Genomic DNA, 26,096 nt, shown 5'->3' with positions numbered 1-26,096 from the left:
GGTACAGGTGCCCCAGCCAGTCACGCCACGGCCTGGGCCACAGTCAAAAGTATTTTGCGGAGAGATGGACATTGTCCAGAAGAATTCCGTTGCCCATTTTTTGGCTTTTGAATGTATGTCGTTACTGAATAAACAGGGCTTTAAGCAAATGCGCCTCAGATTTATGCGCTAGTTCTGGCCTGGTTTCTGCATACCTTTCAAAATCAGCCTATTTGGAAGCAGCTTCCCGTTTCCAAGCTGTCTGCGAAGATAATGAATGACTCAAAAGTAGTCAAGAATTGTTCCAGGGAATGTGTCTGCTCAGTGAAAAATTTTGAAACCAACGTCTATCAATCAGAAGAATGTGAAACATTTATTTGCTGTGTTGAGCTACCAAAGAATATTCAATGAATGAACACCCCTTAATACTTTCCATCCCCAAACATTGTCCAGTTATCACAGTTTGATCTCTGCTTAAATTATAATGATTTCGTGCAGCATTCTGGCAGAGAACAAAGTCCTCATTCATGCAAAATGGGTCAGCTATCTGATTTGTCAACGAAACAAAGTTCCAGATCAAGGGATGGCTAATCTAAATCACAAACGCTGTCTGTGACACCCTGCCTGGTCTGGTGCTTTGCTTGTCCATGGGGAAAGGTCCCCACCGACTCATTTCAAGCTCTTTAATTTATGCTGATACTGAAAGGAAGGGCACTCACTAAAATAATGGACTTTGTGAAAAGGGGGTAACCATTGATGTGGTCCAAAGAAAACATATACTGCTCCTCTGCGACATAAGGGCAGGAACAAGACCTGTCCAAGCAAAAGACACTTCAAAGCTGGCGGGCCTGGTCCGAGGGCAGCTGTGTTGCGCTCCACAAACCCGAGGACAAAATGAGAGACCCCCTCGTGGGAGACCACCTGTGTGGATGAAACCGCTGTCGCCGAGGAGGTTCGCCCACGGCGGATGAAAATGACCACGCACTCTCCTCTTCTGATCTTAGGGCTTGTGGGGGGAACCTTGCTGCCTTTGTGCACGAAATGAACGTGGGCTATGGAATGGCATAATAACAGTAATACATAACAGACTTGTAAGCACATTGTGTTGGAAATGGTTTTGCTTTTTCAATTCTAAGCAGTTTCTTCTGCATGAATTCATTTTTTTTTTTTTTGGTCAACGGAGTAAGTAATGGTTCGGATTATGCCAAAGCAGGCCTCGGGCTGTACGGACAATTATGTTGAATTATGTTGACCTCTTCAAGACTCTTTTAGTTTGACAGCTTGGCCTCACCTTTGATCATGTTTATGTCTGGGAGGTTGATGGGAGCTGCTAGCATTTTCACCACAGGGGGCAGTTCCAAAGACTCAAAACAATCAACACAAAACAAAACAAGGGAAAATCTGACTCATGCAAGATGTTGCAACGTGACCGAGTTATAAAGAGTTATTTCTTGCAAAACCATATATATATATATACGTGCAAAGTCCCAAGGTGGTTGACTATGTGGTCGTTTTCTTTGCTTTGCATCGTGCATTATGTATCTTTCTTAAAGGTGCTCTAAGCAATGCCACACGTATTTAGGCTAAAACATTTTCATTGTCACTTACTGCAAACATCACCTAACCAACCGCTAGCTGTCTGTGTCCTGAATACACTGTAAAAAAAAACGCGATCTCTGTGGACAGCCCAGGCTCTAAAAACGGCAACAAAAACAACCTGGGCAAATCTAGCCCATAAAAACAAACTGTTCCAGCAAATCACAGACGAGATGCGTGTTTAGGAGTTTCAATGACACGGGAGCAGCACAGGAGGGAGGGGAATGAACTAGCGAGCTAGCTCTCTGTTTTGTTTGAAAGTCAACAGAAGTGACGTTACCCAACATCGCTTAGAGCACCTTTAATGTATAATTTGATATGAGTCCCCATGATTTCCATATAACAACCCCTGGTAGTCTTTGACAGATGACTCTGTTGAATATCTCCTGTGGAGTATGTGGGCTAAGAAAGAGTTGAAAAACAAAATTTTTACAGTTGAATTCCATGTGTTTCTTAGGAGCCGTTTCTTGCAAATATTTTCTAACCAATAAAAATTAGCATTGCAAAATGTCCCAAAGGCATGTTAATTGCTATTGAATTGGCAACAAGCTGCAGCCTTGCAGAAGAAGTTGTAGCCTATAAGAAAAACACGATGGATGAAGTGTTCTGTCTCTAGCACTAGTTGCCAGTCGCCATAAATTGATCACACGTGGTCTGAAAGCTCATCTCTGCTTTTTGGCTTTGGTGAAGGGAGACATACAGTCTGTTGAAAATGAGTATGATTTTCATGTAGTCTTTTACATAAACATTTTGCAAATCTCTCCATCTATTAGGACTCAGAAACCACAAATGCCTTTGTGACTTAGGGGATTTACTCACTTGTCAATGTGTTGTGATGGAGAAATCACTCAGAGAATGGCATAGAAACAGAAATGTAAGATTGATGACTTTCCGATGGACGCAGACCACCATCAGTGGTTGTGTGACTAGCTGGGGGGCACTCCAACTTGTGGAGTTGGTTTAGCTGTCTTTCTTGATGGACTGTTTAATAGAGCTGACCTTTCACCCTTAAAAGGGGTGGGTTTGCAATTTTGGTTGTCTGGCATTGACTTTGGCGTTCATGAATGTAGACATAATATGATGAAGTAGCATTATGGAGTTTTGGTCTAAAACTAGCCAAACTATGAAACCAACCTAAAAACCGTGTATAAACCACAAATAACAAAAACATAATTTTGACATTATCAATCAAATTCAAACAGGGGTGTATAGGTTTACCCACTTACAGATGCTCAATGGATGTGTGAGGTTAAATAAAAAATATGTTCACTATGGTTAGGAATCTGTCAATGTCAAAAATCGTATAGACCAGCATACAGCTTATAGACTTGAGTAGAGCAGATTTTCAGCTTTGGAATGATTTCAGACACTTGTCAGTGCAGTGACCTTGCAGCTTGTCAGGCTGTGTGTGTGTGTGTGTGTGTGTGTGTGTGTGTGTGTGTGTATTTTGTAACTAGCCAGAAATGGAGCAGAGCTGGAGTTCTCAACTTGGGGAGCCAAACGGAAATAGTGTTTACAGAGTGTAATATACAATAATAATCTCCCAGACACCTGAGGCACTTCTCTGCACTATGTATTTGAACAGCTGTGTACTTACACAGGTACAGGGCCGGTACGGTGTTGAGGTACAGCTATGGGTAATGTTCCCTGACTTTGGTCCCCTTGTAATGAGACTGGAACCAGACGTGGTGGGGTAATTCCGGAATCAGCCAGTAACGTCTTTCCAAGGTTTAAGTGATGTCATTATTTCTCTAAGCAAGCTGGTCCGTCGACTGATGATGTCAAAAATGCTGACATCGAGCTCATGATTGCCTGGCTTAAGAGAACCAAAACCTGAACTCTAAATGAGCCCTGCAAATGTAGCTCCTCTATGTAAAGTAGAGGTACATTGGCCTCATGGTTGCCTGGCAGAAGGGAACCTGAACTTGAACTCTAAGAGAGCTCTTCAGATACAGTTGCTCTATGTTAAGTACTGCAGAGAGAGATACATACAAAACTCCTACAGATAACCTTGTTTGTTAGAAGAGAAGGTTGGTTTAATGGGACGGCCATGTCATCAGCTCAGAATTATGGTTCTATCTGACATTTTTGTCAAAATTGAGTTATTGACATATTCATATTCTTATCAGTATAACTCTATGGAATTGTAAGACTTGGAAGCTCACTATCTCAGAACTCAGAACTATAGAACCTTAAAATTCTAAGGGGACGATGTGTTTGTGTGGGAGAATATCCTCTAGGTGGGCGATATGAACATTAAACATGACAACAGCTTTAATTGTTGCCTAAAGGTAAAGGGATGATCTTGGGTTCACATCCATTGCCACATTGCTAAAAACAGTTGTGTGTCCTGAACACATTATCCAGGGTTATGATGTGTTTAAACACAATCCAGATGCGTGAAAGTAGAAAAATGACAAAGATTGTCATTTTTGGTCATTGTCATTTTTCATCCCCAAAATGTGTCTCTTCTTGATTTTCCTCCACATTCGTGCTATGCTCAATTAATTTGCCTTAATAAGAGCCATCTGTCATTGCAATGTGCCCAATAAGTGACATTTGTCTTGTTTCACAGCGGTTCTCTCGAGCGAAAGATCACAGAGGGATAAAAGAGTCTGGTTTCACTAGCTGGCTGTGGCTAACGGGAGTCGTGCAATTAGATGTCATCTGCTCCCCCCATTTTCATTATCCTCCGACGCTGGCAAATGCAGGCGTTCAAGAATGCCGTACGTGACACAAGCCTTCTGAGGTAGGCTAATAGAACTTTCTGGACACTCATGGAGAGGGGCAGGGAGAGACAGCCACGGAAAATAAATGCAGTTGTGAATGTCTCGGCTAATATAAATATTCTCTGTATGTAAACAAGCCATCCTCAGGTTTGTGCATAGGCTATGTTCACAATGGTGATGTGGGCATAATATAGCCTACATGGTGATGTGGTTAGAGCCTGTGATTACAGTGTATATTTCAACAGCAGTAATACCCAGCATGTGACTGACGCTAACTCCAGTACTCTTTGTGTCTATTCCTGGGGAGTCGTTTAAAATATGTAAACACGGGGGGTGAAAAAGCTCTTTACCTTTTCTCTGGCAGATGTTTCATTAGGTGCATGACCAGGAAAAGAATATGTGCGAAAGATATTCCGCCAGGGGTGAAAAAAATCCGCGTTGGCGGGGTTCTTGAGTCTTAACATCTGGCTTCGTTGACTCTGGCAGCCATTGTGTTTTCCATGAGGGGCAAAAACACACAACGCCCTCTTACTTTGGGATATCTCATTTAAAAGTTTAATCAGAAATGTCTTTTTTTCAATTACAGCATTTAGAAACCATTCAAAACAGAATAAGTATACCTGCTGTTGGTGTTTGTTGTTCATTGGTGATCATTTTCATTGGATTGTATTTTTCAGGCCTACTTCCTTCACTTGTGCATGTGGCTTTATTTGATTTCCCTGCCTATGACATTCACTTTGGCCACTGTATGTTGCTACCATTTGTATTATTGAAGTTCTCATAATGTTACTTTATATGGATTGCTTTTGAAATGCTCCTCACATCTGTTGTCTTGACAGCAGGTCAAACTCAACTCCTCACCCCAGGATACAGTATAAGTTCAAACATCTCCCAGACGCAAAACTATTCACATGAGCTGACAACACATACCAAAATCGGGACTCCATAAAAGCATCTTTTATCCCATCATAGAAGCTACCAACATGATGGATTTGGGCTGAGGTCTTCAACAGGATCTCAACCTACACACTCATTAGAAACAGCAGCTCTGACACACGGGTAAACTTTGTCACAACAAACTTCCACATGCACGACGACAAGACCTTTCCCAGCCAGTGAAATTGCATAAGCTCTCACCCATCAATTAATCAGCCCTCAGTACTAATCCTGACCCGCGCCTGAGGTCACTTTGTTTGGCTTGGCAGGGGAGCTGCTTACACACACACGGCACTGGGCAGCGCTGCAGTCTGGCCCAGAGGCTGATGGATTGGACAGAGTGGATGGATGGACGCTTGCACAGCGCAGGTGGAGCCTGAGACAAGAGTGTGACTGGGTTCCAGGAGTGGTGGCGTGGGCCTGCATGTGTTTCTGACCGCCAGCTGCCGACACACGGGGACTGTTTTTTTGTTTTTTCTTTCCTGAGCCCAGGATAAAAAGGACAGGCAGGGCCGGAGCCGTAAGTCCATTACTCGTCACTAATAGTCTATATGCTGTTTGTTTGTCAGGCCTGGCAGCTGGAGGAACTCCAGCCCGGCAACCTGAATATGGAGATTATTCTATGTGCTCCATTGCCACCTGACCAGTGAGTCAGAGAGCGAGTGAATGAGTAGGCCTACACTTGTCAACTTTCAGTACTGCACAGCACTTGGGCAGTCGTGGCCTACTGGTTAGCGCTTCGGACTTGGAACCGGAGGGTTGCCGGTTTGAACCCGACCAGTAGGCACCAGTAGGCTTGAGCAAGACACTTAACCCCTCACTGCTCCCCGAGCGCCGCTGTTGTTGCAGGCAGCTCACTGCGCCGGGATTAGTGTGTGCTTCACCTCACTGTGTGTTCACTGTGTGCTGAGTGTTTTTCACTAATTCACGGATTGGGATAAATGCAGAGACCAAATTTCCCTCACGGGATCAAAAGAGTATATATACTATACACTTTGTTCAATAGATACACATATACAAGGGTACTGCCAGGATTGTGTATTGGGGGGTGGGTGGGGATGGATGGTTGTACGGGCATGAATGATTGGAGGCTTCTTGGGCCAAAATATGCCAGGGTTGATATTTTGTCCCTGTCCAGCCCTTGTGGAGATTATAAATCAGTGAAGCTAATTCAGCGTCTGCCAGAGTTCTGCAGGTATTTGAAGAACAAGGGTTAGATCCAGCACTCATTTATTGGCAGCGTGTAGGTTATTTCATGGGTCTATCTCCAATAATGTGCTAGGAGTTACTGGCGTCATAACTATTGTTGTTCAGTAAATATTTAAAATGAAATTTTTTTAGAAAATTCTCCAATCACCTTCGGTTTTTCACATATGAGAACCCTCAACATTTCGAAACAGTCCTATCTGGAACTCCCATGTTATGAATAATCGCAATAGTTCTAGATATCAACATGTCCACTTCTTCTTTCAACAGAAACTGTAAAATGAGCAGTCAACATTTCTTCAATGGAGCTTTTTTTCCTCTGGGGCATAGGGCTTTTTTCTGTTGCAGTGGAATGTACGGCAACTCAACAAATGTGTATGTTGGCAGACTAAACTACAGCACAAGGGCTTTAATTTAGGTCTTAATCAAACAGGTGTGGAGGGGAGCTTGCCTACATGAGCTTCAGATGACGGACCATCAGGCGGGGATCACATCGGCAAGCGGCAGCGGCAAACGTAACGCAACGCTCAGACCGTAATAAGTTTTAGTCGTTCCTAAGCAACACAAACGGTTTGTCAATTGAATAGTCACGCGTTGCGCTTTGAAAGTAGAACCAACTGCAACGCTCAGCTTGTTCAACGCTAAGCGTTACGCCTGCGTTGCCACTGTTCCGCTGCCGAACCTTAGAGAACAATAGGAAACCTGCCGCTTGCCACTGGCTAATGTGATCCCCGCCTCACTCTTGGCCAGATAGAGGAAAGCTGTAATAGAGCCTAAGAATGATAAGGAAATGGCAAACAGTGACCTGACACCACTATCATACTTTCTTGATTCTTGAATATAAAATATACACATAGGGTAGAGTGGGGGAAAACGCCCCCCTTAAGGAATATGTGATATTAGGCTACTGTGAAACAAAAAGCTAAATATATGTAGAATTGCTATCCTAGTTTTGAGTGACAATGTCATGAATTATAAACCAAATATGAAAGTTAACAGAGTTAACAGTTGATTAGTATTTTACCAACAACAAAAATTGTGCAAAAGGGGCGTTTTGCCCCAGCGGTGGGGTAAAACGCCCCCCAAGGGTGGGGTAAAATGCCCCCACCCTGTCAAAGCAATGCCCCTCATACATTAATAGCAAAACCAAAAGTAAACAACTAAAGTAAACAAAATCTATTGTGGAGCAATAAAATATAATCAATAAATTGATTACAAGCTACTATATTTGATCAATATATTGGCTTTGTTTTAGTGACTGCTGAAAATTAGAACACTTGCCTAAAAATCCATTTTTCTTTTGTTTTCTTGAAGTACAGAGCATGCATCCATTTTATGGTGGGTACTTGTAAATTACCATTGTCAACAGTGCATAGAAATAAAAACAACAACATTTTACTTCATCTAGTGATTAGTTTGTGAAATATAGGAGGGGGGGCGTTTTACCCCAAGGGGCGTTTTCCCCCACTCTACCCTACTGATATAATCAGCTCTGTTCACAAGAAAAAAATCATTGTTAGTGGCAAACATTACAATAATAAGCAGCACATATTTTCACTTTGGTGAAGTCCGTCTTCACTGAAAAACATGCAGATGTTAGACATGCATCACAACATAAAAAGGATTTTTTGTGCATTTTTAGGGCTTCTGCTCAACCCAATTAAAAGTCACATTAGGGTTTCCAACAGACGCTCAATACATCACAATAAACGCGCCATTTCATGTTCCTTGTATTCCACAACACTATTATTACTTCCCAGCACTTTAAAAAGCACCAACATAAAGTTGCTGGTATTTATTGTAAAACTTCAAAAAACATCTTGTCTGAATGTCCCATTCAAAAGCAGGCCTGGCACAACATCCATCACAGCCAGCCTCTGAGCTGTGGATGCTCGGCTCCACGTACTGTTATTAGTGAAGTCTTGGACCGCGACCATGCTGTTTGTAATGGCCCATCGCCGCCACCCCATGTTGCACTGTAGCTGTGATGGTGATTTAGTGGCGCACATCTGGCAAAGATTTGGGGAGCTGCGAGAGGTCAGATATCTCACTGCAGTTTGTGCACTGCCACATGTGGTGGCTGTAAAGAAAGGGAAGCCAGGCCTTCCCTTTTGTGTGTGTGTGTGTGTGTGTGCGTGCGTTTAACGGGGTGTCTTTAGACAGCCCGGCATGGAATGCTCAAAGCACATTCTCTAATTTCACATAGAAAGAGCTTTACACCCTCGCTAAGAACACCCCACATCCCCTATGTCGGCGCTGTCGAGTTGACCTGCTTTATTCTTTATGGGTTTTTCACTCAGCAAACGATGTGCCGCGTAGGCTGGGAAATGCATGAAATTCCTCTCAACACCCATCTGACCACAAATATGTGGGATTACACAGACCTTTATGGGCCATTGTTTTGTGTGAAGTGCGCGTCCCCTTAGATATTCTCATGCCTGGCACCTGGTTCAGAGTGGATGATTGCCATCAGCAAGCTGGCTGAATGCACGCATACTGAAAAGAAGCAGCAGTGTAACAAATTCACAGTGAATAACACCAGCTCTGCTGTCTAACACTGATTTAAGAGTGGAAATGGAAGCCTTGTAAATCGAGGTCTGAATGAAAAAAGCGCTTTAAATGTTCACCTTTCTGAAAACACCTTTGAAATACGTCGACAGGTGAAGTATTAACGAGGTCAGCTAAGTACCAGTAGAGCTGAGTGTGTTTTCTTATTTGTATGTTCCTCCAGGATCTTGGACTTAGTTAAGTCGCTGGGATGAAATTACGTGGAATATTCCAGAGAACAGTCCTCCTAGAGGCCAATAGTGAAAGAATCTGCTTGCAGCTGACACTGGGAGTGATGTGGTCTTTGTCTGGCTCTGAATAGCCCTAGGGGAGAAAGTTCTGAAAAGCAAGTCACACAAATTGGATTGAAGATGTAAGATGGGATCTAACATGGGACCTGGTCCAAATAGTTGAGCTTTTACTGTGAATTGGAACTTGGATTTCTTCAGGGTCCTTGCAACCTCTATGTGTCATAAGTGAGTGCTAAACTTCCAAAGAATATGGCTGTAATGACAGAAGGACAGAGAAAATTGTTCAAATAAAAAACAAACACCTATTTTCTTATTAAAATAAACCATTTAGCAATTTGAGTAATCTTTTTATTATTTGCAATTGCACTGCAATAAAAACGTGGAATAAATTTTATCATAAATCATAGATTATGTGCAAGGAGAATATAAGGAAAATAACAACATCTCAAAAACAATGTTGAATATAGATTGTCAGTAAATATGTTTTTTAAAAACATATGCTTTAGTACACTGTACATAAGACAGAGTTACTGTCACCTCATAGAGCATTTCAGCATAGTAAAGAGAGTCTACTGAATCAGGTAGTACTGTACCTCTTGTTGGTAAATATCTCTCTGTTGTCTTACTGTTTATTGGTTTCAACCATCAAACTTAAAGAATCCAATTTTGTGCCACAGTATCAGATTTTTCTCATGTCTTCTGCAACTAAAGTTATTTAACATATTCTGTAGAGGGAGATCTACTGTCATAACGGCACTGTCTGGTTTTGTGTTGTTCCTTTAAAACCTGTTATTGATTCAGAGTACCCGCTCTGAACCACTGTTAGCTCAGAAAACAAATACAAACAGGAGTACAACATTACACATCAAAAGCATTAAAGTGCCATCAAAATTGAAACAAAAAAAAATCTGGCTTGTAAACTCAACAGAGCACCCCCTCATGAGTGTACTGTGGTATCAACAAGCCACACAGCAATAAACACTCGATTGCTTCCACACTCCAGTTACTTGGCAAATTAATCCCCACACTGTGAATTTCCAGCACATTAAAATCAGGCCCTTGAGGCTGGAGAAATGTCTCCTGCTTCCCAAACAAACCATTCAGGGGGTTATTTTGAGAGTTTTTGAGGCTCAGAAGTATACAATCCCATCCCAAGTCAAATGTGGATTCTTCAGTGATCCACATAGAGTAATTAAAAACAAGTACACATTCTTTCTTTTTTTTCAATTGGCTGTCAGTGCGTCTCCACTCAGGATAAAGGGCATGATTTGCTTTAAGAAGCTGTTCAAGATGCGGTGGCAGGTAGGCCTGGGTGTCCCGGTGTTCCTGGTGGGCCAGGTGGACCAACAGGACCTGGTTTTCCCCTCGGCCCGGGTATGCCGTGCAGCCCAGGTAAGCCTGCTTGTCCTTGTATTCCCGGCGGACCTTTGGGACCGGGAATGCCGTCTTTCCCAATCACTCCTATGTCGCCCTTCTGGCCCCTATCCCCTCGTGATCCGGGCTGCCCCAGAGATCCCTTGGCACCTTTGACTCCAGGGTTTCCTTTCACCCCGGTGGGTCCAGGCTCACCTGTTGCCCCCTTGGGGCCAGGAAAGCCATTTGGTCCCAATGCCCCAGGTAGTCCAGCCGGCCCAGTGTCCCCTTTGTTTCCGATTCGGCCGATAGATCCTTTAGTGCCAGTGTCTCCTCGATTTCCCTTCGGGCCAGGTGGACCTGGAGCACCTGTGTGGACAGGTGGGAAACAAAAAAGTGAGTCAAATCTATTCTACTCTATTCTAGTGGTTCTAATGGCAATTCTACATTTGTGTTTATGTTAAGTTTATGTAATGGTGATAAATGTCATTCTTTAGCAGTACAACTGCCCACATTAGCCTCAATGATTATACAACATTTCACAAATAAATTTTATTCACATACTGAAGCCTACACCAACTGAGTACAGTATACCAGAGAACTGAATTGAGATGGAATGAAACGATCTTTATGCATTTATATGCAATATAATAACAGGGCAATTCCATGAAAAAATGACATTTGTGGTAACATCCATAACGCCAATAAAATGTGATGGTATGGTATGATGTGAATGATTACATGAAATTTGAGCATTTGCTATTTTTGGCTGAAGAATGAAAATGAGAAAAAATGCACAAAAAATGAATGTTATCATTCACATCCTACAAATGCCAAGGCATGTGACAAAAAGTACATTTTCCGAGGAATTGCCCAACATCATCCACGTAATGCGTAATTTGGGTACAGGTTTGGGCACATTTTTTTAGGAATCACTCTAGCATTCCCTTGGTAACACTTTACTTGACGGGTGAGTTCATAACACATTCATATCAGCTTTCATAAACTGCACATAAAGCATTCATGACTGTTTCATGAGACATGACTCAACATTCATACCAAACCTTTCATGAATGTGGATGACAGAACAACGACAACTTGTCAAAATAAAAGTCCAACATCGTATTTGTGTAACCTGGATACCATTAATTTAATCTCTCCAGCCTTTGTAAATATTTCATGAATATCTTATGAAGTCTACATTAAATGTCACTTTACTATACAAGTTGTGAAGTATTCGTAATCACTGAGTTTAACACTGGGAGGTGAACTAGCCTACATTCAGCTGACCCATATTTGTGTAACCTGGGACGGTTGGACATGATTTGCTTGACCATGTTCTGTCGTTTTGGCACTGGAGTAGCCCATAGACTCAGATGTGACGTGATCAGGTAAGAGGTTTGGAACGAAAACGGCAATGCTGTTTTGCGATTGTTGGACTTTTATTTTGACAAGTTGTCGTCGTTCTGTCTTCCACATTCATGAAAGGTTTGGTATGAATGTTGAGTCATGTCTAATGAAACTTTGTCATGAATGCTTTATGTGCAGTTTATGACAGCTGCTATGAATGTGTTATGAACTCACCCGTCAAGTAAAGTGTTACCATTCCCTTTTCCCCAGCCATACCTTTCAGGATGGTGAAGTTCTGAATAATCTGGCCGTGGTGGGTGTCCACCAGCTTCATCTCCTCCATCACCATGGAGATATTCCGCACGTCCATGTCCAGACGCACACTCATGAGCATGTACTGGGTCCGCAGCGTGTCGGCTAAGTGCAACAGCAGAAGCACCGTGTTGTTGAGGTTCTGCAGATCCTCCGTGTGGCTCCCGAGCCTCGTCTGACACGAGGAGCTCTCGATGTTGATGTACTTGTACATGCTCTGCACGTGGCTGACGGTGGCATTGATGCTGGACGAGATGGTGTCGATCTCCATCTCAATGGCACCCATGCGGGCTTCCAATGTGCCAAAGCGCTCGCTGGTACGGTTCTCGTAGTACCGCGAGTGGTACTGGTGATCGTGCATGTTCTCCTCGTGCTCGTCAATGAACGATGAGACGTTGTCCAGCTGCATCTGCAGGTTCATTACCTGCAGCGTCAGGTCGTGGACCATCTCCGAGCTCAGGCTGATGCGCTGGTGGGTGGCCGAGATGCCGCTCTGGACACTGCGCACCGACTGCATGGTGGCGCTCGAGTTAGACTTGAGCGAACCCAGGATGCGGCTGTAGTTCTGCCACTCCGTTGTCATCTTCTGCAGCACAAGTGTGTCCTCGTCGGCTTTGCGTTGCAGCGCATCGATCCACATTGCGCTCAACCCCACTGTCGTGTTCACCGTCTGTACCGTCATTTTGAGGTCATACTGGTCCTGGACCAGGGTCTTCATGCCCTGGTCCGTCTCGTTCATCACCACCTGCCATCCATTCACCTGGTGGAGGTACTGGGTGAGCGACTGGTTAATCCACTTCATGGTGACAGCATAGCTCTGGAGGTCCCTGAACATCCTGTTGTTGGACTGTGAGAGAGTACTCTGTGTCTGAGTGGCCTGTTGCAACGTCTGATCGTGGCCCAGGACCAGATTTTGGATGTCCTCAAACTCCTTCTTCAGCTTGCCAACCTCCTCTCGGAAGTGTGCAAGGTTGAAGCATTCTGTGCAGTTGTTGGCTGCTCCAAGATCTTAAGATACAGAAGTGAGAATTTTTTTATTCAAGAGGAGTACAGGGAATAGAAACACATTACACACTTCAAGCTCTAATAGGTGACAGCAGCAATATCATATACCAGATTCAGCCATCACGTCTCTAGCATGTCCATTCAGGGTGCGATGCACACACAAAATAACTGGTGGGAAGGAAAGCTTATTCCTTGAGTTTGGTTATGTCTAGACTGTGTTAAAAGTTTGGTTTCTGATTACAGAGCTTGAAAGGCAGTTTCAGTGATAGCCATCCAACCATAAAGAGACAGCAATCTGAAGTATTCTAAACAGTATCGATGTCAGCATTTTTGAAAACTTTGGGCTCAACAGAGCCATTAGCCTTGCAACCAACCTTTTCTATAAAAGGGAATATTTTCTCTGGCTCTTTTGTTTAGAAGAACTAATTCACAAATGATTGTATTCCCTTATCACAGTGTGGGTGTACAGTTTATTGTTATTGGTGCTCACTGAGAATTTAACACATAACCCCAGCAGAAATATGCAAGTTATATGCTCGACTATTTCAGCTACAACACTCCTTTGTGATCTTACATGGGCTTTCTCACTTTTGTTCTATGGGCAGCAGCTAAGCCGTCCTATGTGACTACATAATATGACTGCTGTGAAATATGGACCTCTGAAGACCACAGTACCCACCACTGGATGCAACCATGAGACTGCAAAAACACATTAACCAAGACATTATACCAGTCACCTGCACTGTTTCACTCACTGAGGGGTCCATGTGTTGCCTATGTCCATATGTTAAGTGTAACAGTCTCAGATGTGGGTCAGTATTTCAAAAGCTTTTAAAGCCAGTTATGCTTAGTGTTTGCATACAATCCATTCTATGGATTGGGCATTCCATGAAGAATGAATCCCTGTGAAGTGAATTAGTTGTCTCACCTTGTATACTCTGCGAAACTTTTGTTATCTTCTTTTGATAAAATGTTTCCTCTTCAGATAAGCTGTCAACTTTCCTAAACACTGCGGAGGTAAAATAAAAAATAATGCACTGATTGAGATATTTGTTCATTCGTTTAGATATTGATTGATTCCTCCTTAGAGCAAAATCATGCCAAATGTACTGCACGTGAAACAATACAATGTGGCTAAACACAGCTGTGGAACTCTCCCCTGAGGACATGGTTCCGGTGAACACAACAGAGTTCCGGCACTCTTTGACAAAGTAATTTCTTATTTGGGTCTTAAAGGATTAATACAATACATTCTGGATCCAGGCTTCCTTTTGCAAATGGTTCCAGATGTCCATGGTACCACCTGTCAGGCTGTGCTGAGAGTAAAAAAGGAACTATATTCAGTACTACTCATTGCTGATACTGGCTGTTTATAGCCTTATGCATTATAGCCTTTGAGATTCAGGTCTGTCTGTAAACACACAGGCATATTGATCATGGTTTAATTCTTTTTTTCCCCATAGAACTAAGTATGATAATACAATGCAATGTGGTGCTTGTTATGTGATCTGGTGATTGCTTATTATTATTATGTAACAAAACATTCATCTGGACTCCTGGGCCGATATGAAACAGATGTATTGAAGCGATATGGAAATTTCCATGTTGAGGCTTTGTTTTTTTTTTCTCTCGCTTGGCCGCTGTGATACTTGGCCAACAGCGCTTTTGAGTTTCACAACTCGTAGTTTTACGCTGCTTTGTTTTCGCTTTGTTTTCCACCACAGAGATGTGTCATAAGCTGATAAACTTTGATGTGACCCCTAGCTTGCTCATAAAAACACATACCGATCGTGGTGGGGGGAGGCTGGGCTGGAAGGTGGGCTGTTAAAAGGTGGGGGAAGTGTGTATGTGCATGTGTGTGTGTGATGGGGGGGATCTTCAACACACTGACACAGGCAAACCAACATCTGCATCCCAGGCAGACCTGTCAACTCACCTGATGCCTGGGAATCATGGGGCACACACACACACACGCACACACACTCAGAAAACAACCTCACTATATTCATCGAAACCCCATCTCTGTCGTAAAAGGCGAGTTGTGGAGCGTGTGGGTGATTCAAGCGTGATGGAGCGGGAGAGAGTTTGGATCAGAGGAGCGATGCCAAAGAAGGTGAAGCTTGACGCCTCGACCCAGGGTGCTGGCAGGCCTCACTTATACCCCGAATCTGGAATTAATAGTGTTTATTACTGCCTCCATCCGGCCAAACCCAAGTGGGTGGTGTTACGGGCATGCACAAGGGGGTTCTGGTAGCGAGCAAGATTTATGGAATCACTGGAGGATCTGAGTTTAATCATATCAAGGCCAGATCAGCCCCACTTGAGATCAGGTTGATAGGAGCCTCTTGACAATCTGAAAATGACCTCAGCACCATAATACACTTTTTCTATGCAAGAATAATCTCGGGGTGATGAAGTAATTTTGGACCCACAAAGTAGGTCAACCCGTAAACCAGAGTGTCCTCACAGGCAGAGATTGGCCTGAAAATGTGTGCTTTTTAAGTCAACTTAGTTACCTTAAAAGGTTTGCACAGCTGTGAAATAATGGCTTTACCCACAACTATCGTGTAACCTCGTGAAATAATATGGTGATAGACTATGACAGAAAACAACAAATGGAAGGTAGAGACAGAGAAAAGGGAGGGAGAGAGAAGAAGGGATTAAATAAGAGACAGAGAGAACCTAGGAGACAATTGTTTTTATGTCCATCTGTCTGTCTCTTGCTGGGCCCGGACTCACCAAGGGAAGCCAGCACCGCCACAGCAATGATGAGGAACGCGAGGAAGCCGTAGAGCACCTTCACAGCCAGTTGGAGGGAGTGTGTTTGCTGGCACTTCACACAGCCACCCCGTGTCCTTCCTGTGAACACACACACACACACACACACACTCAAATATCTTACTGACAGTCCTCTGCAAAAGGGCTAAATGTGGTGCAAAATACATGTCCCAAAGCCTGTGAACTGTTTTGATTGAGCATGATTAACCACTGAACTGCTGGCCCAGCTAGGCCAAGCTCCACGCGCCGCTCCCCTGCCAAACAGGCCTCTCTTTCAGAGTTTACACCAGAGCCACAGTCAGCTCCATTCAACCGGGCTCAGTATGGCTATTTGAAACAGATGTAAAAACGCACGCACATAAACAAGAGTGTAATTGCAGATGTATGTGCAGCAGGCTAACAGGCGATGAGCAGCAACGCACAGGGACACACGTGCTAGCGACTCAATTGTGCCGTTTACGAATAAAAAAACAATTTGGACAACCCCCAATTCTCAGCCCTATATCCATGTTTGTCATTTGAGACCGAAAAGTACCATCTTGCTCAAATACACTTGGCCTGGACTGTGTTCTACTTGATAAATAGCTTACAGACGACAACTCGTGGGGCCAGCTCAATTACTTATGATGCAACCCCCCCTTCCCAATATAAATATCCCTTGCCTCTCAAAGTAAAACAAATTACTATAGTTGACTTAAAATAGCTCCTCTGCCCTCCAGGCTTTCCGCTTACCTCTGAAGGGAGGCATCTCTTCCTCCTCCCCGGTCAGATCCTCCTCTACAAGAGAAAAATGAGTCACTATAATACTTTAATTGTTTCCAGGGTTATAACATCACTACTGCAATCTCCATGCTAAATCCGCTTTAATTACAATCTCAGGTCCCCGAGAGAGGTAGTCTGCATCCTGTGAGAGTTTAGCTGGGAGCACATAGGTGTTGTCTTACTGATGTCACCACTCGGATATCGTTTATTAGGGATTAGTAGGTAGTTGAAGAGTGTGGGTGAAGGGGGTTGATGGTCTCCCATACCTTTGAAGAGTTGGTTCTCATAGCCACAATAGCTCTCTGAAACACAAAAAAGAGGGCGCAGTTTGAGATTTATGTTCACAAATTAAGGTCAACAGTCTGAAACATAAAACCGCATTGGGGCAGAACAAGGCATGAGCTTCGTTATTCTGGTTGTAAATCATTACAAATACCACGAGGAACATATAACCCCCTTCCCCCTCACTCCGGTACGTACATACACACACACATACACATACATCCATCCTAACTATGCACACACCCTGAGACACAATCCATTCATGCTCATTTGAGTGCATGAGGTCATATTTGGCATGCATGTTACATGAACAGAATTATCCAAATTTTAGTTTGGGAGAGAAGTGTTTCCTCTGTGCTTGCATCTGTTTGTAAAACCAATATTTCACAGATTTTTTTGACAGAGAGAGAGAGAGAGAGAGAGAGAGAGAGAAGGGAAGAATGGGAACAAATGAGCTGTCAGATACTCAGGTCCCATGGCAACACAATATGAAACCCAAGAGCAGGAGACCAGTTTATGTGTGCGCTGTGCTGTGCTGGAGGCCTCGGTCGCCATGGCGTCACTCCTGGAGTGCTCCCCACTCACTTGTGGCCAGGGGAAATTATGGGAGAAGCCAAAGGGGGGCTCTGAACTAAAACCGTTTAGCTTCCAGCAGGGGAACTTAAATCCCGCAAACACTGCATTTGGGAGGTGAAGCACACTTCACAGAGAAGACCAACGTTTCAAGCATGAAGAGCATGAGACAGACCCCAGCCCTCATATCAGAAGTCTTACTACACTATTACATATCACTATCACATTTAAAGATTTTAATGATGACTAATATGACTTTATATGATGACGATTTACTGTTTTCCCCTCCCTATGAAATAGCATCTTGCTCATGATGTCAATGTTTATATTTTCAGGGCCAGATGTACTAATGCTTTTGCGCCCACTTCAGGCGTATTTGTTTCGCAACGTGCGTGTAAAATCATTGCGAGGTATGTACAAACAGGCCGCAATGATGTAAAAGCGCAAACTGCCTGTCGCAGGAGCTGAAAATGGCTAATTGCGATTTTCATGTCATGCATATGCATTCATGGGAGGATCCAGGGGAAAGTGGGAGTTTAGCGTAAAAAGATGGGAGGGGAACGTAAAGAGCGCCTAATTATGTATTCCGCGGTATGTACAAAGACTGCTCCTGAAAGCGCACGTCTATTCTGCGCCTATATACTTCCGCCTTGTAAAAGCAGATGTTAATCCAAATTGCAGTTCAATGCATCAATAAGAGAACCTTTCAAAGACAACAGAATCGCTATTTAGAGCACCAGTTTTGTAAGTATTTGTACAATCAAAAGCAACCTTAACTTTCGTTGGCCTTTCAATTGTCTTATTTTCACTTTCACGTCATTCACTTAAACTTTCCTACTTGCTAGATTTGACCAATCTTCCATAGCCTATGTGCACACGTAGTTTAAGTAAAACTACTGATCTTCATTATCTCCCTGCTTGTTGACATCTTATCATGTATGGTATTATTTCATGATCGCTAAACGTTTGATTCTTTTTAATGTTGTCATCAGTTAACTTCACTCAACTGCGCTTATGTAGGCTCTGCCATTCAGTTGTGGACGTTCGTAAATTGCGTTTATGGGCGGAGAAAGGCAGAGAAAGGCGCAGTTTACACTAGTTTGATTAATACAACGGAAACTTGGGTCTGACAGCATTCGCAATCTGCGGTTTGTCCATGACGCTGATAACGCTACGTTTGCAAATGTACATACATCTGGCCCTCAGTGTCACGTGTACAGCCTATTTGGCCGTAGAATAAATAGAAAAGCTTTCAGTGTCTATATTGCTGCTGTTAGTGCTGAATTCAGTACCTATAAATAACTGGCATTACTGCCACAAATAAACGTTTTAAAAGCTTTTAAAATCTTCATCAAATTAAGCAGTACCCACAGCACCCCCATAAACTGAGAGAAAACCAATAGTGTACCTTTCAGTGGTGTGGTAGAGACATAAAGGGAAACACCCTGCACTCGACACCCAGCTGTAGCCACTGTGCGTGACTCTCTATGCAAGTCATTTTCCCCTTACTATTAAATTCAGCTGATGAGGCTGAAGACACAAGAGTTTTCCAGACCTCTCATTCATCCACCTCTGACACCTATCCAGACCTGCCTGAGTGTGTGTGTGTGTGTGTGTGTGTGTGTGTGTGTGTGTGTGTGTGTGTGTATGTGTATGTGTGTGGACAGACACTCCATTCAGTGTGAAAGAAAAAATAGCTAGACAGGTAAGTAGATGGCTCAATCTGAGAGAGACACTGTAGAGTGCAGTGTAGAGTACAGGTCTAAAAACTTGCAAAAACGGAATTGTTCGAAAATCCTATCCAAGAAATATAACATGGCTTCAGGTCTCGGATTCCCTGTGTTTCCCATGCCACACTCTCGACCCTCGCAGGTGTCTCAACCCAAACTCCACAGTCCCCTGCCAAGGCTGGCCTGCACAGCCCTGAGTGAGCACTCCCCCGCCTCCGCCAAGAGGGGGGAAAGGAGTCGACCCTCTGGTCTGGCCACGTGCCCTGGTCTCTGTACACTCTGTCTCTTCCCCTCTCTCTCTCTCTCCGGTCTGTGTCTGCCAGAGCCCTGTGTTCGGCAGAGCCGACCTGGCCCGGCATGCACCAGTCAGTGTGTGCAGAGTGGCCCATTAGCGCAGCTGTTTTCCAGGGGTGGAAAAGTCCTGGGGTCAAGAAAGTACAGTAAGAGTCATACTCCCACTATTTAATGTCAATCAAGTGGATTTGTGATGGTCATTAGCACTATTCTCCAGCCAAGGGGGTAAGTGTCATGAAAGAGCCAGTGTAACTAAAGGCTGTGAGAACCATCGGCAGGCTCGGTATATGCATTTAAAAACATAGCAACAGTTTGTGTTGCACTCCAAATCTGAACGCCCTGTTTTTAGTGAAAAGTCAAGGCATACAGACAATACTATATTTTTACATTAAATTATTGTTTGTTAAAATGGTAATTTAATGTTCATTGGGTTACACTTTACTTGACAGTATTGACATAAGAGTGTCATAAACAAGTCATAAATGTTTATGACATAACGCTTCTGTCATTAAGTGTCCTTTGGTTTTTGTCATAACAAGTTAGGATTAGGGTTAGGATTAGGTTTAGAGGTTAGGATCAGGGTTAGGGTTAGAGTTCATTAGTCATGAGAGTGTCATGTTTTCATGACAGTGTCATGTCACTCTTATGTCGATACTGTCAAGTAAAGTGTTACCGTTCATTGTTATTGTTGTAAGTTGCATTCAACAAACGTGTCTGCCAATAAACATAGACATGAACAGAAATATAAAACGATTATGTTTGGATGGATATGATGCTTGTTTGGAAAGGAGCTTAGTAGCTTTGACGATCATTAACTGCCATGAAAGGTTGTAAATATGTGGTCTCAGTGTTTGATGAACGTGCAAAAATGTAAGACAGTGTGGAAAAGGACAGAGGCAGACAATTTTAAACAGCTCCAAAAACATCCTGTGCCCTGATGAATTTCAAGGTGTTTTGACTGCTTTCAAAGCACTGGAAACCGGTGGTTTATGTGTTATGTAACAATATAAAAACATGGAAGAAAGAATGTGAAGTCCATCTATAGCGGCACTGCTTGCTTCAGCTAAACTGTATACCCTCACAATAAATGACTTACTGAAGATCTGGACCCAGCAACCGGTAAATATTTGAGCATTCACGTCATAATTTGCAAACCGAGACACAACTGAAAGTGAGATAGTGTTCTTTCATCAAGGACCAGGTTTAAAGTGATAGTCAAATTCTCTCTTGCAATGAGCTGTTTAAAACTACCAGGCTGTGTTATTATGACTGTAGAGGGTCTCTGAAGAGGGCCAGACGACTGGTCTCACCTGTCACTAAGGACTCAGCGGGGGCATGTTTTCGTCCGTCGCTGGGTGTGTACAGTAATACTTGAGAGACCGATACCCCCGATGGCATGGGGGGGATTACATTATTTAATTTGGAGGGCTACTTGAAGCAGAGGGAGGGGCCAGCACAGCTCATTCGTCTCCTCAGCCAGATGTTTCGACACCGACAGACTATAAAAACACCCGGCCCTGGGCCCTGCTGAAACATCATGGACACTGGGAAACATAGGGGTTTCGCGATTTCATTACATAGTACCTTTCGGGTCTCTACTCAAAACAGTGAGTGATTGTAACTACATCCATATGAGAATAGCGGGCAGGTATGTAAATCGAAATATGTGTCTTTTTATACATATGTGCCTGATTTGTGTATCTGTGCATCTGACCTCTTTCACTAGCATGACCAGTGGGTCTCCGGCCCTTTATCCATCATGTTTTCTGACTCTAATGAAAATGAAAACTTAATTTGCACACTCTTCAGTTCTGTGGTTTGGGCCATTGTTTGACCCTGCAATTGCCACAGATGACCACAGAGAGATGGCAGGCCATATTCTGGTTCTGCTCCATTACTGTACAATGTGAGGGTGCAGCGTTAGAAAGCTGGAGACAAATGAACAGCTGTGGTAGGTCTACAGGTCCAAAGTGAGAGGCCCTTTGTTGTGAAAAGTACATTGGACAGCATTAGAAATCCACATTTTCAAAAGGCAGCTAATGAAGCATCACATCATAGCCTTAAAACTCTTAGATATATGAGACTTATGTCCAGTTTCCCATATATGGATTGAGTCTAGTCCTAGTCCTAACAGAGAACTTCAATGACAATCTCCATTCTATTGAGCTAATCTCCAGTCTATAGAGCTAGGACTAAACTAGGACTAGGCTTAATCCAGGTAGGGGAAACAGGCCCTAAGGACTGACCCTTACTCTATGGCCCTTTCAACAGTAAATATAGTATATATATCACTCATCTATGCTGATGTGGGTAACTTACTGTATGTGTGGGTACATATTAAACATTGAGACTTATGTACAGCTGGGTATGTGTTATAATCTCCAAGTTAAGTCATGTTCCACCACACACTTTAACATTTTTCTCTTTTACTGTTTGAAAGTAGCGTTCGATTGCCTCAGTTGCTCTTGTGAAAGATACATGTAAAATTGGCAGGGTATCAGATGAGACTGAGAGGCTCAATCACTCCCACACACTCCTACTGTTGTGATGAACTCTGTATAACATGGTGTAAGAACAAGACACCTCGCTCAGCGCCCAGAATCCACAAAAGTCTCATGACTTATTTGGCTGCACCGGCCCTGACCTGACTGACCTTCACTGCGGTTTGTTTACAGATGAGGGATTTGAAAGGTTTCCACTTAATCTCTGTGTGTGTATTCCTCTGTTAGTCCTACTTGACAGTGCACTGCTGCTGAAAACATTGGTCCTGCTGTCCAAAAACTACAGGTCAGCACATCACATGCTCTCACCAGTGATGAGGAAGGCCTGACGTTTGTTTTCTCCAAAAGGTATTTTTTACCCCCAAAAGTATTTGTTTTCCTGTTGTGTATGTGTGTGTGTCTGTGTGTGTCTTTGGGCATTTAAAAACAACCGACATGAAATTAGCCAGTTCTACTATTGTCTTGGCTCCTGTCGATCCAGCTCATTACGTTTCACATGAGGTTTTTGACACAAATTCCTGAAAACCCCCTAATTGAATGCAGACACGGGGAGCAAGGGGCCCTTCCAAACCTCGAATGCAGGCCTTAACCGCAGCTAATAAAGACAAGTGTCTCCTAAAGTTCTGGTCCACGTTCAACTGATTCAGATGCAGTTTGAAAAGAATGTCTGGGATTTTCTCGGAAGACTTGAAGTGCATTCGAAGTGCATGGACCTACTTGTACCATATCAAAGTGACTTGCAGATGTCGCAGATGAGGGAGCTAAATTATCATCTGAAACAGTGAACTTGCCTTCATCTATCTGCCTCCCTCCTTCCCTCTCTCCCTCTTATGAGAGTTTATCCACCTCTCAAAAGAGTTTACTCACCAATTGCAACTTTTAACATTCCAAAATCACACTGTATTATCCACATTCACAAGTTGTACACTCATCAACACTCTAGGAACCATTTAATACCACTGGTATTGTTATAAACATTGGACAATAACCTCCACTGTCATCAAACATGTTCTGAATGCATTTCTTTAAAAATCTGATACTGCATGGCACAGTCCACCTCACTGTGATCACAGAACTCATAGCTTACCCAGCTCTTATTTTACCACTACCCCCCTGCTTCCTCCCACCCACATCCCCAAACCATTCTCCTGAAGCTGATTTTTCTCGACTTGTTTATAAGCACTCGCACATGTCTTCAAATTCCTGAAAACAAATAGGACACTCGGTTCGTTTCCACTTGACGAGCCAGAGAACAACTAACTCCAAATTAATTGCAACAATAGGAGCGTCCCGTTTCCCCCGAAAAGCTGCAGCGCGGCGACGGCGTCCTGTTTATATACAATGTGTTTTGTGTGCGACACGCACTCGTCTGATCAAAGTCTTCTCTAAGGGGGTTTCACGCGATGTCCCAGAGTCCCAGGAATGATGGATTTGAGGGATAAATGAGTTCCAGTTTTCTTTTTCTCTCTCTCCTTCTCTTCTCCCTTTCTCTTTCCCAGCAGTCAGCATGCATCAGTTACACACACCTGCTGCCCCCTCCCCACCCCACCCTGCAACCTTCTGTCTCTCCTCATTCTATGCCACACGAGGAATGCATTAGTGTCTACATTTTATGGACACCATTCTTCAGCTGTATACACCAGAGCAGGGAGATAAGAGACTTCCTACCTGTCAACACACCACACATTAATACGCTCAAACATCGCACAACCACTACAGCCTCCCCATGTTTGCAGCTTCACTGTCCTCCCTTAACCCCCCCCACACACACACACATACACACATAAATATACACACACCAGTTGGCTATCTGTTCACTGGTTTCCCACGGTCCAGGAGAGAGCCAAGGTTCTTATTTCACGCGGTGTTGACGGAGGCGAATGTTTTTCGGTGTTATGCTTCTGGGGCTGCGGCTCACGCTGCGATCCCTTTAGGAAACCCCCGTGGGCAAATGAAACTGTGTCTGATGTGAACTGTAATATATGTCCCCACACTCAGACAGACACACACACACACACACACTCTACTCCTGTTCAAAGCCAGGGGAGAGGATGTCTTGCATCCAAGAACAACAAACCGACCTCTTTTCCCCGGGACCTTGAGAGGCGCGGTCCGCTGCCATAAGCTGAGCTGTCTGCACATGTGTGCCGCCAAACATCCATCGTGCCTTCCCTGCTGTTCTGTTCTCCGCCTCTACAGCCACAAGGTAGGCTACAAAGCCCACTCAAAAGCCAGGAAACAGGGAGGGGGGAAGAAAAGCATCCTACCTTTCATGATGTCTCCTTAGCCTGTCCTCAGTGTAGGTACCTGTGCAGCTGCCCCAGGCAGAGGATGCTCCCGTGGTAAGTTTAAGTCCCTTAAAGTCCCTCTGAGGCAGAAGGGAACAGCTTGGGGTGCTGTTGACTGTCAAGAGTGCACTGTGCACAAGCCTCCGCGAGCATCAGTAGATGAACGATCTCAGGAATGCTGGAAACCTGGCGGACAAGTTTGACTTAGTCTTGAGGGATGACCACTGCTATGAAAAAGACAAAAGCCCACACCTCCGGACAAGTTTCAAAAGATTTTTACACTCATCTTTTTCTCGGGGTGTGCGAAAGAAGAAGGAGGAAAAAATGGACTCGGCTACATGGTTTGCAAAGTGTGCCTGAGCCTCTCCCTCTCTGACATGCTGAGAGAAACTAATACCTTGGACAGTAACCATGCGCAGCTTGGAGCAACATGACATGTGTGCAAGTGGTTTTGTGTGTGAGAAGAGAGAGAAGGGGAGTGAGTGGGAGAGATAGAGGGAGAGGGAGAGAGAAAGCGGGAGGGTGGGATTGTGAGCAAGTGCCGAAGGGCGGGAGAGCGGGTGCATATGTTTTAAGCGAGGCTAAAGTAGTCCCACAGACCTAATTGCTAACAAATGTCCCAACATGGAGAGACGATCACCTTCACCTCCCAAGGCCCTCTGCAATTTTTTTAGCCCCCTCTCTCTAAGAGTGGATGTTTTTTGTGGCTTTGATCTCTGACCAGCCCTGTTTAACTTGGACATACACTACTAATTAATGGACATCCTGTGGATCAGAGAGGTAGGAATGCAGGAACGCCAGGCTTGCAGAGGAAAGCGGTCCGTTTGAGAGTAGTGGTCATTTGTATGCACCGTGTCTGACAAAGAATGGTAAGCATAGTTCGAATTACAGGGGGTACTGGGGGATACTATACCCCCCAATGAAGACCCACTACCCCCCAAAGAGACAGGAATACCAGTTTTGGGGGGGTCAGATATTTTTTCTGATATTGTGAAAAAATATCATTACAGTTGGCTACAATACAAGTCAACTACAATACAAGTCAACTCTATTTTCACTGTAGGAACATTTTAATGTAAAGCCATTTCAGACACCCTATTATGGACCGTACCATTTTTAACCACCATGGCGCTAGAAGCAACGGAGATAGAGAACGAACGACTTCAACTTCTCAAGCAAATGTCAACGTTGAATGACTAAACGCTACGTAGATTCCTCCAGTAGGCTAAATTAGGTTTGCTGCTGACGTGCATGTGTAAATGTAAGTTGCTAGCAGACGTCTAGCTTGTTGAAAATGTGCTATTTTACAGCCTTCACGTGTTTTGATCTTTCATAACTCATGTCAAGTCTTATACCTGCTACTTACCCACTGAGGCTAGTAAAGTGGACCTTGGTTAGTGCAAGGTTAGTTAGCAAGATAATTCTCTATTTAAATAATTTATTATTATTATTTTACATTGTGGTGAGGTAAAATCGATTGTCATTTCCAAGGAGATTAACTCCAGTCCATAGCCTAGGTGTCCATTCTAATTTTATCTTGAATAAATGATTGTGCCCTTTTGAAATTAGTTTGGCACAGATCCTGTGTTGTTTTTATATTATGCACAAGAGGGTCTGATGTAGT

General features: G+C 43.6%; 1 protein-coding gene across 1 annotated transcript; it reads right to left on the bottom strand.

Annotated features, from left to right (window-relative positions):
- Nucleotides 1-9,578: 9,578 nt before the first annotated feature.
- Nucleotides 9,579-24,966, bottom strand: scara3 (scavenger receptor class A, member 3). Its single transcript, XM_048251320.1, has 7 exons — nt 24,452-24,966; nt 17,071-17,106; nt 16,775-16,819; nt 16,004-16,123; nt 14,193-14,273; nt 12,224-13,267; nt 9,579-10,966 (listed from the first exon to the last, which is right to left on the bottom strand). The coding sequence occupies exons 1-7, from the start codon at nt 24,456-24,458 to the stop codon at nt 10,530-10,532; spliced, it is 1,770 nt and encodes a 589-aa protein (XP_048107277.1). The 5' UTR covers nt 24,459-24,966; the 3' UTR covers nt 9,579-10,529.
- Nucleotides 24,967-26,096: the final 1,130 nt, after the last annotated feature.

This window comes from Alosa alosa, chromosome 8 (genome assembly GCF_017589495.1).
Source record: "Alosa alosa isolate M-15738 ecotype Scorff River chromosome 8, AALO_Geno_1.1, whole genome shotgun sequence".
In the NCBI taxonomy this organism is placed as follows: Eukaryota; Metazoa; Chordata; class Actinopteri; order Clupeiformes; family Clupeidae; genus Alosa; species Alosa alosa.
The sequence above is the reverse complement of the archived record's forward strand: the minus strand, read 5'-3'. Positions and strand labels throughout refer to the sequence as shown.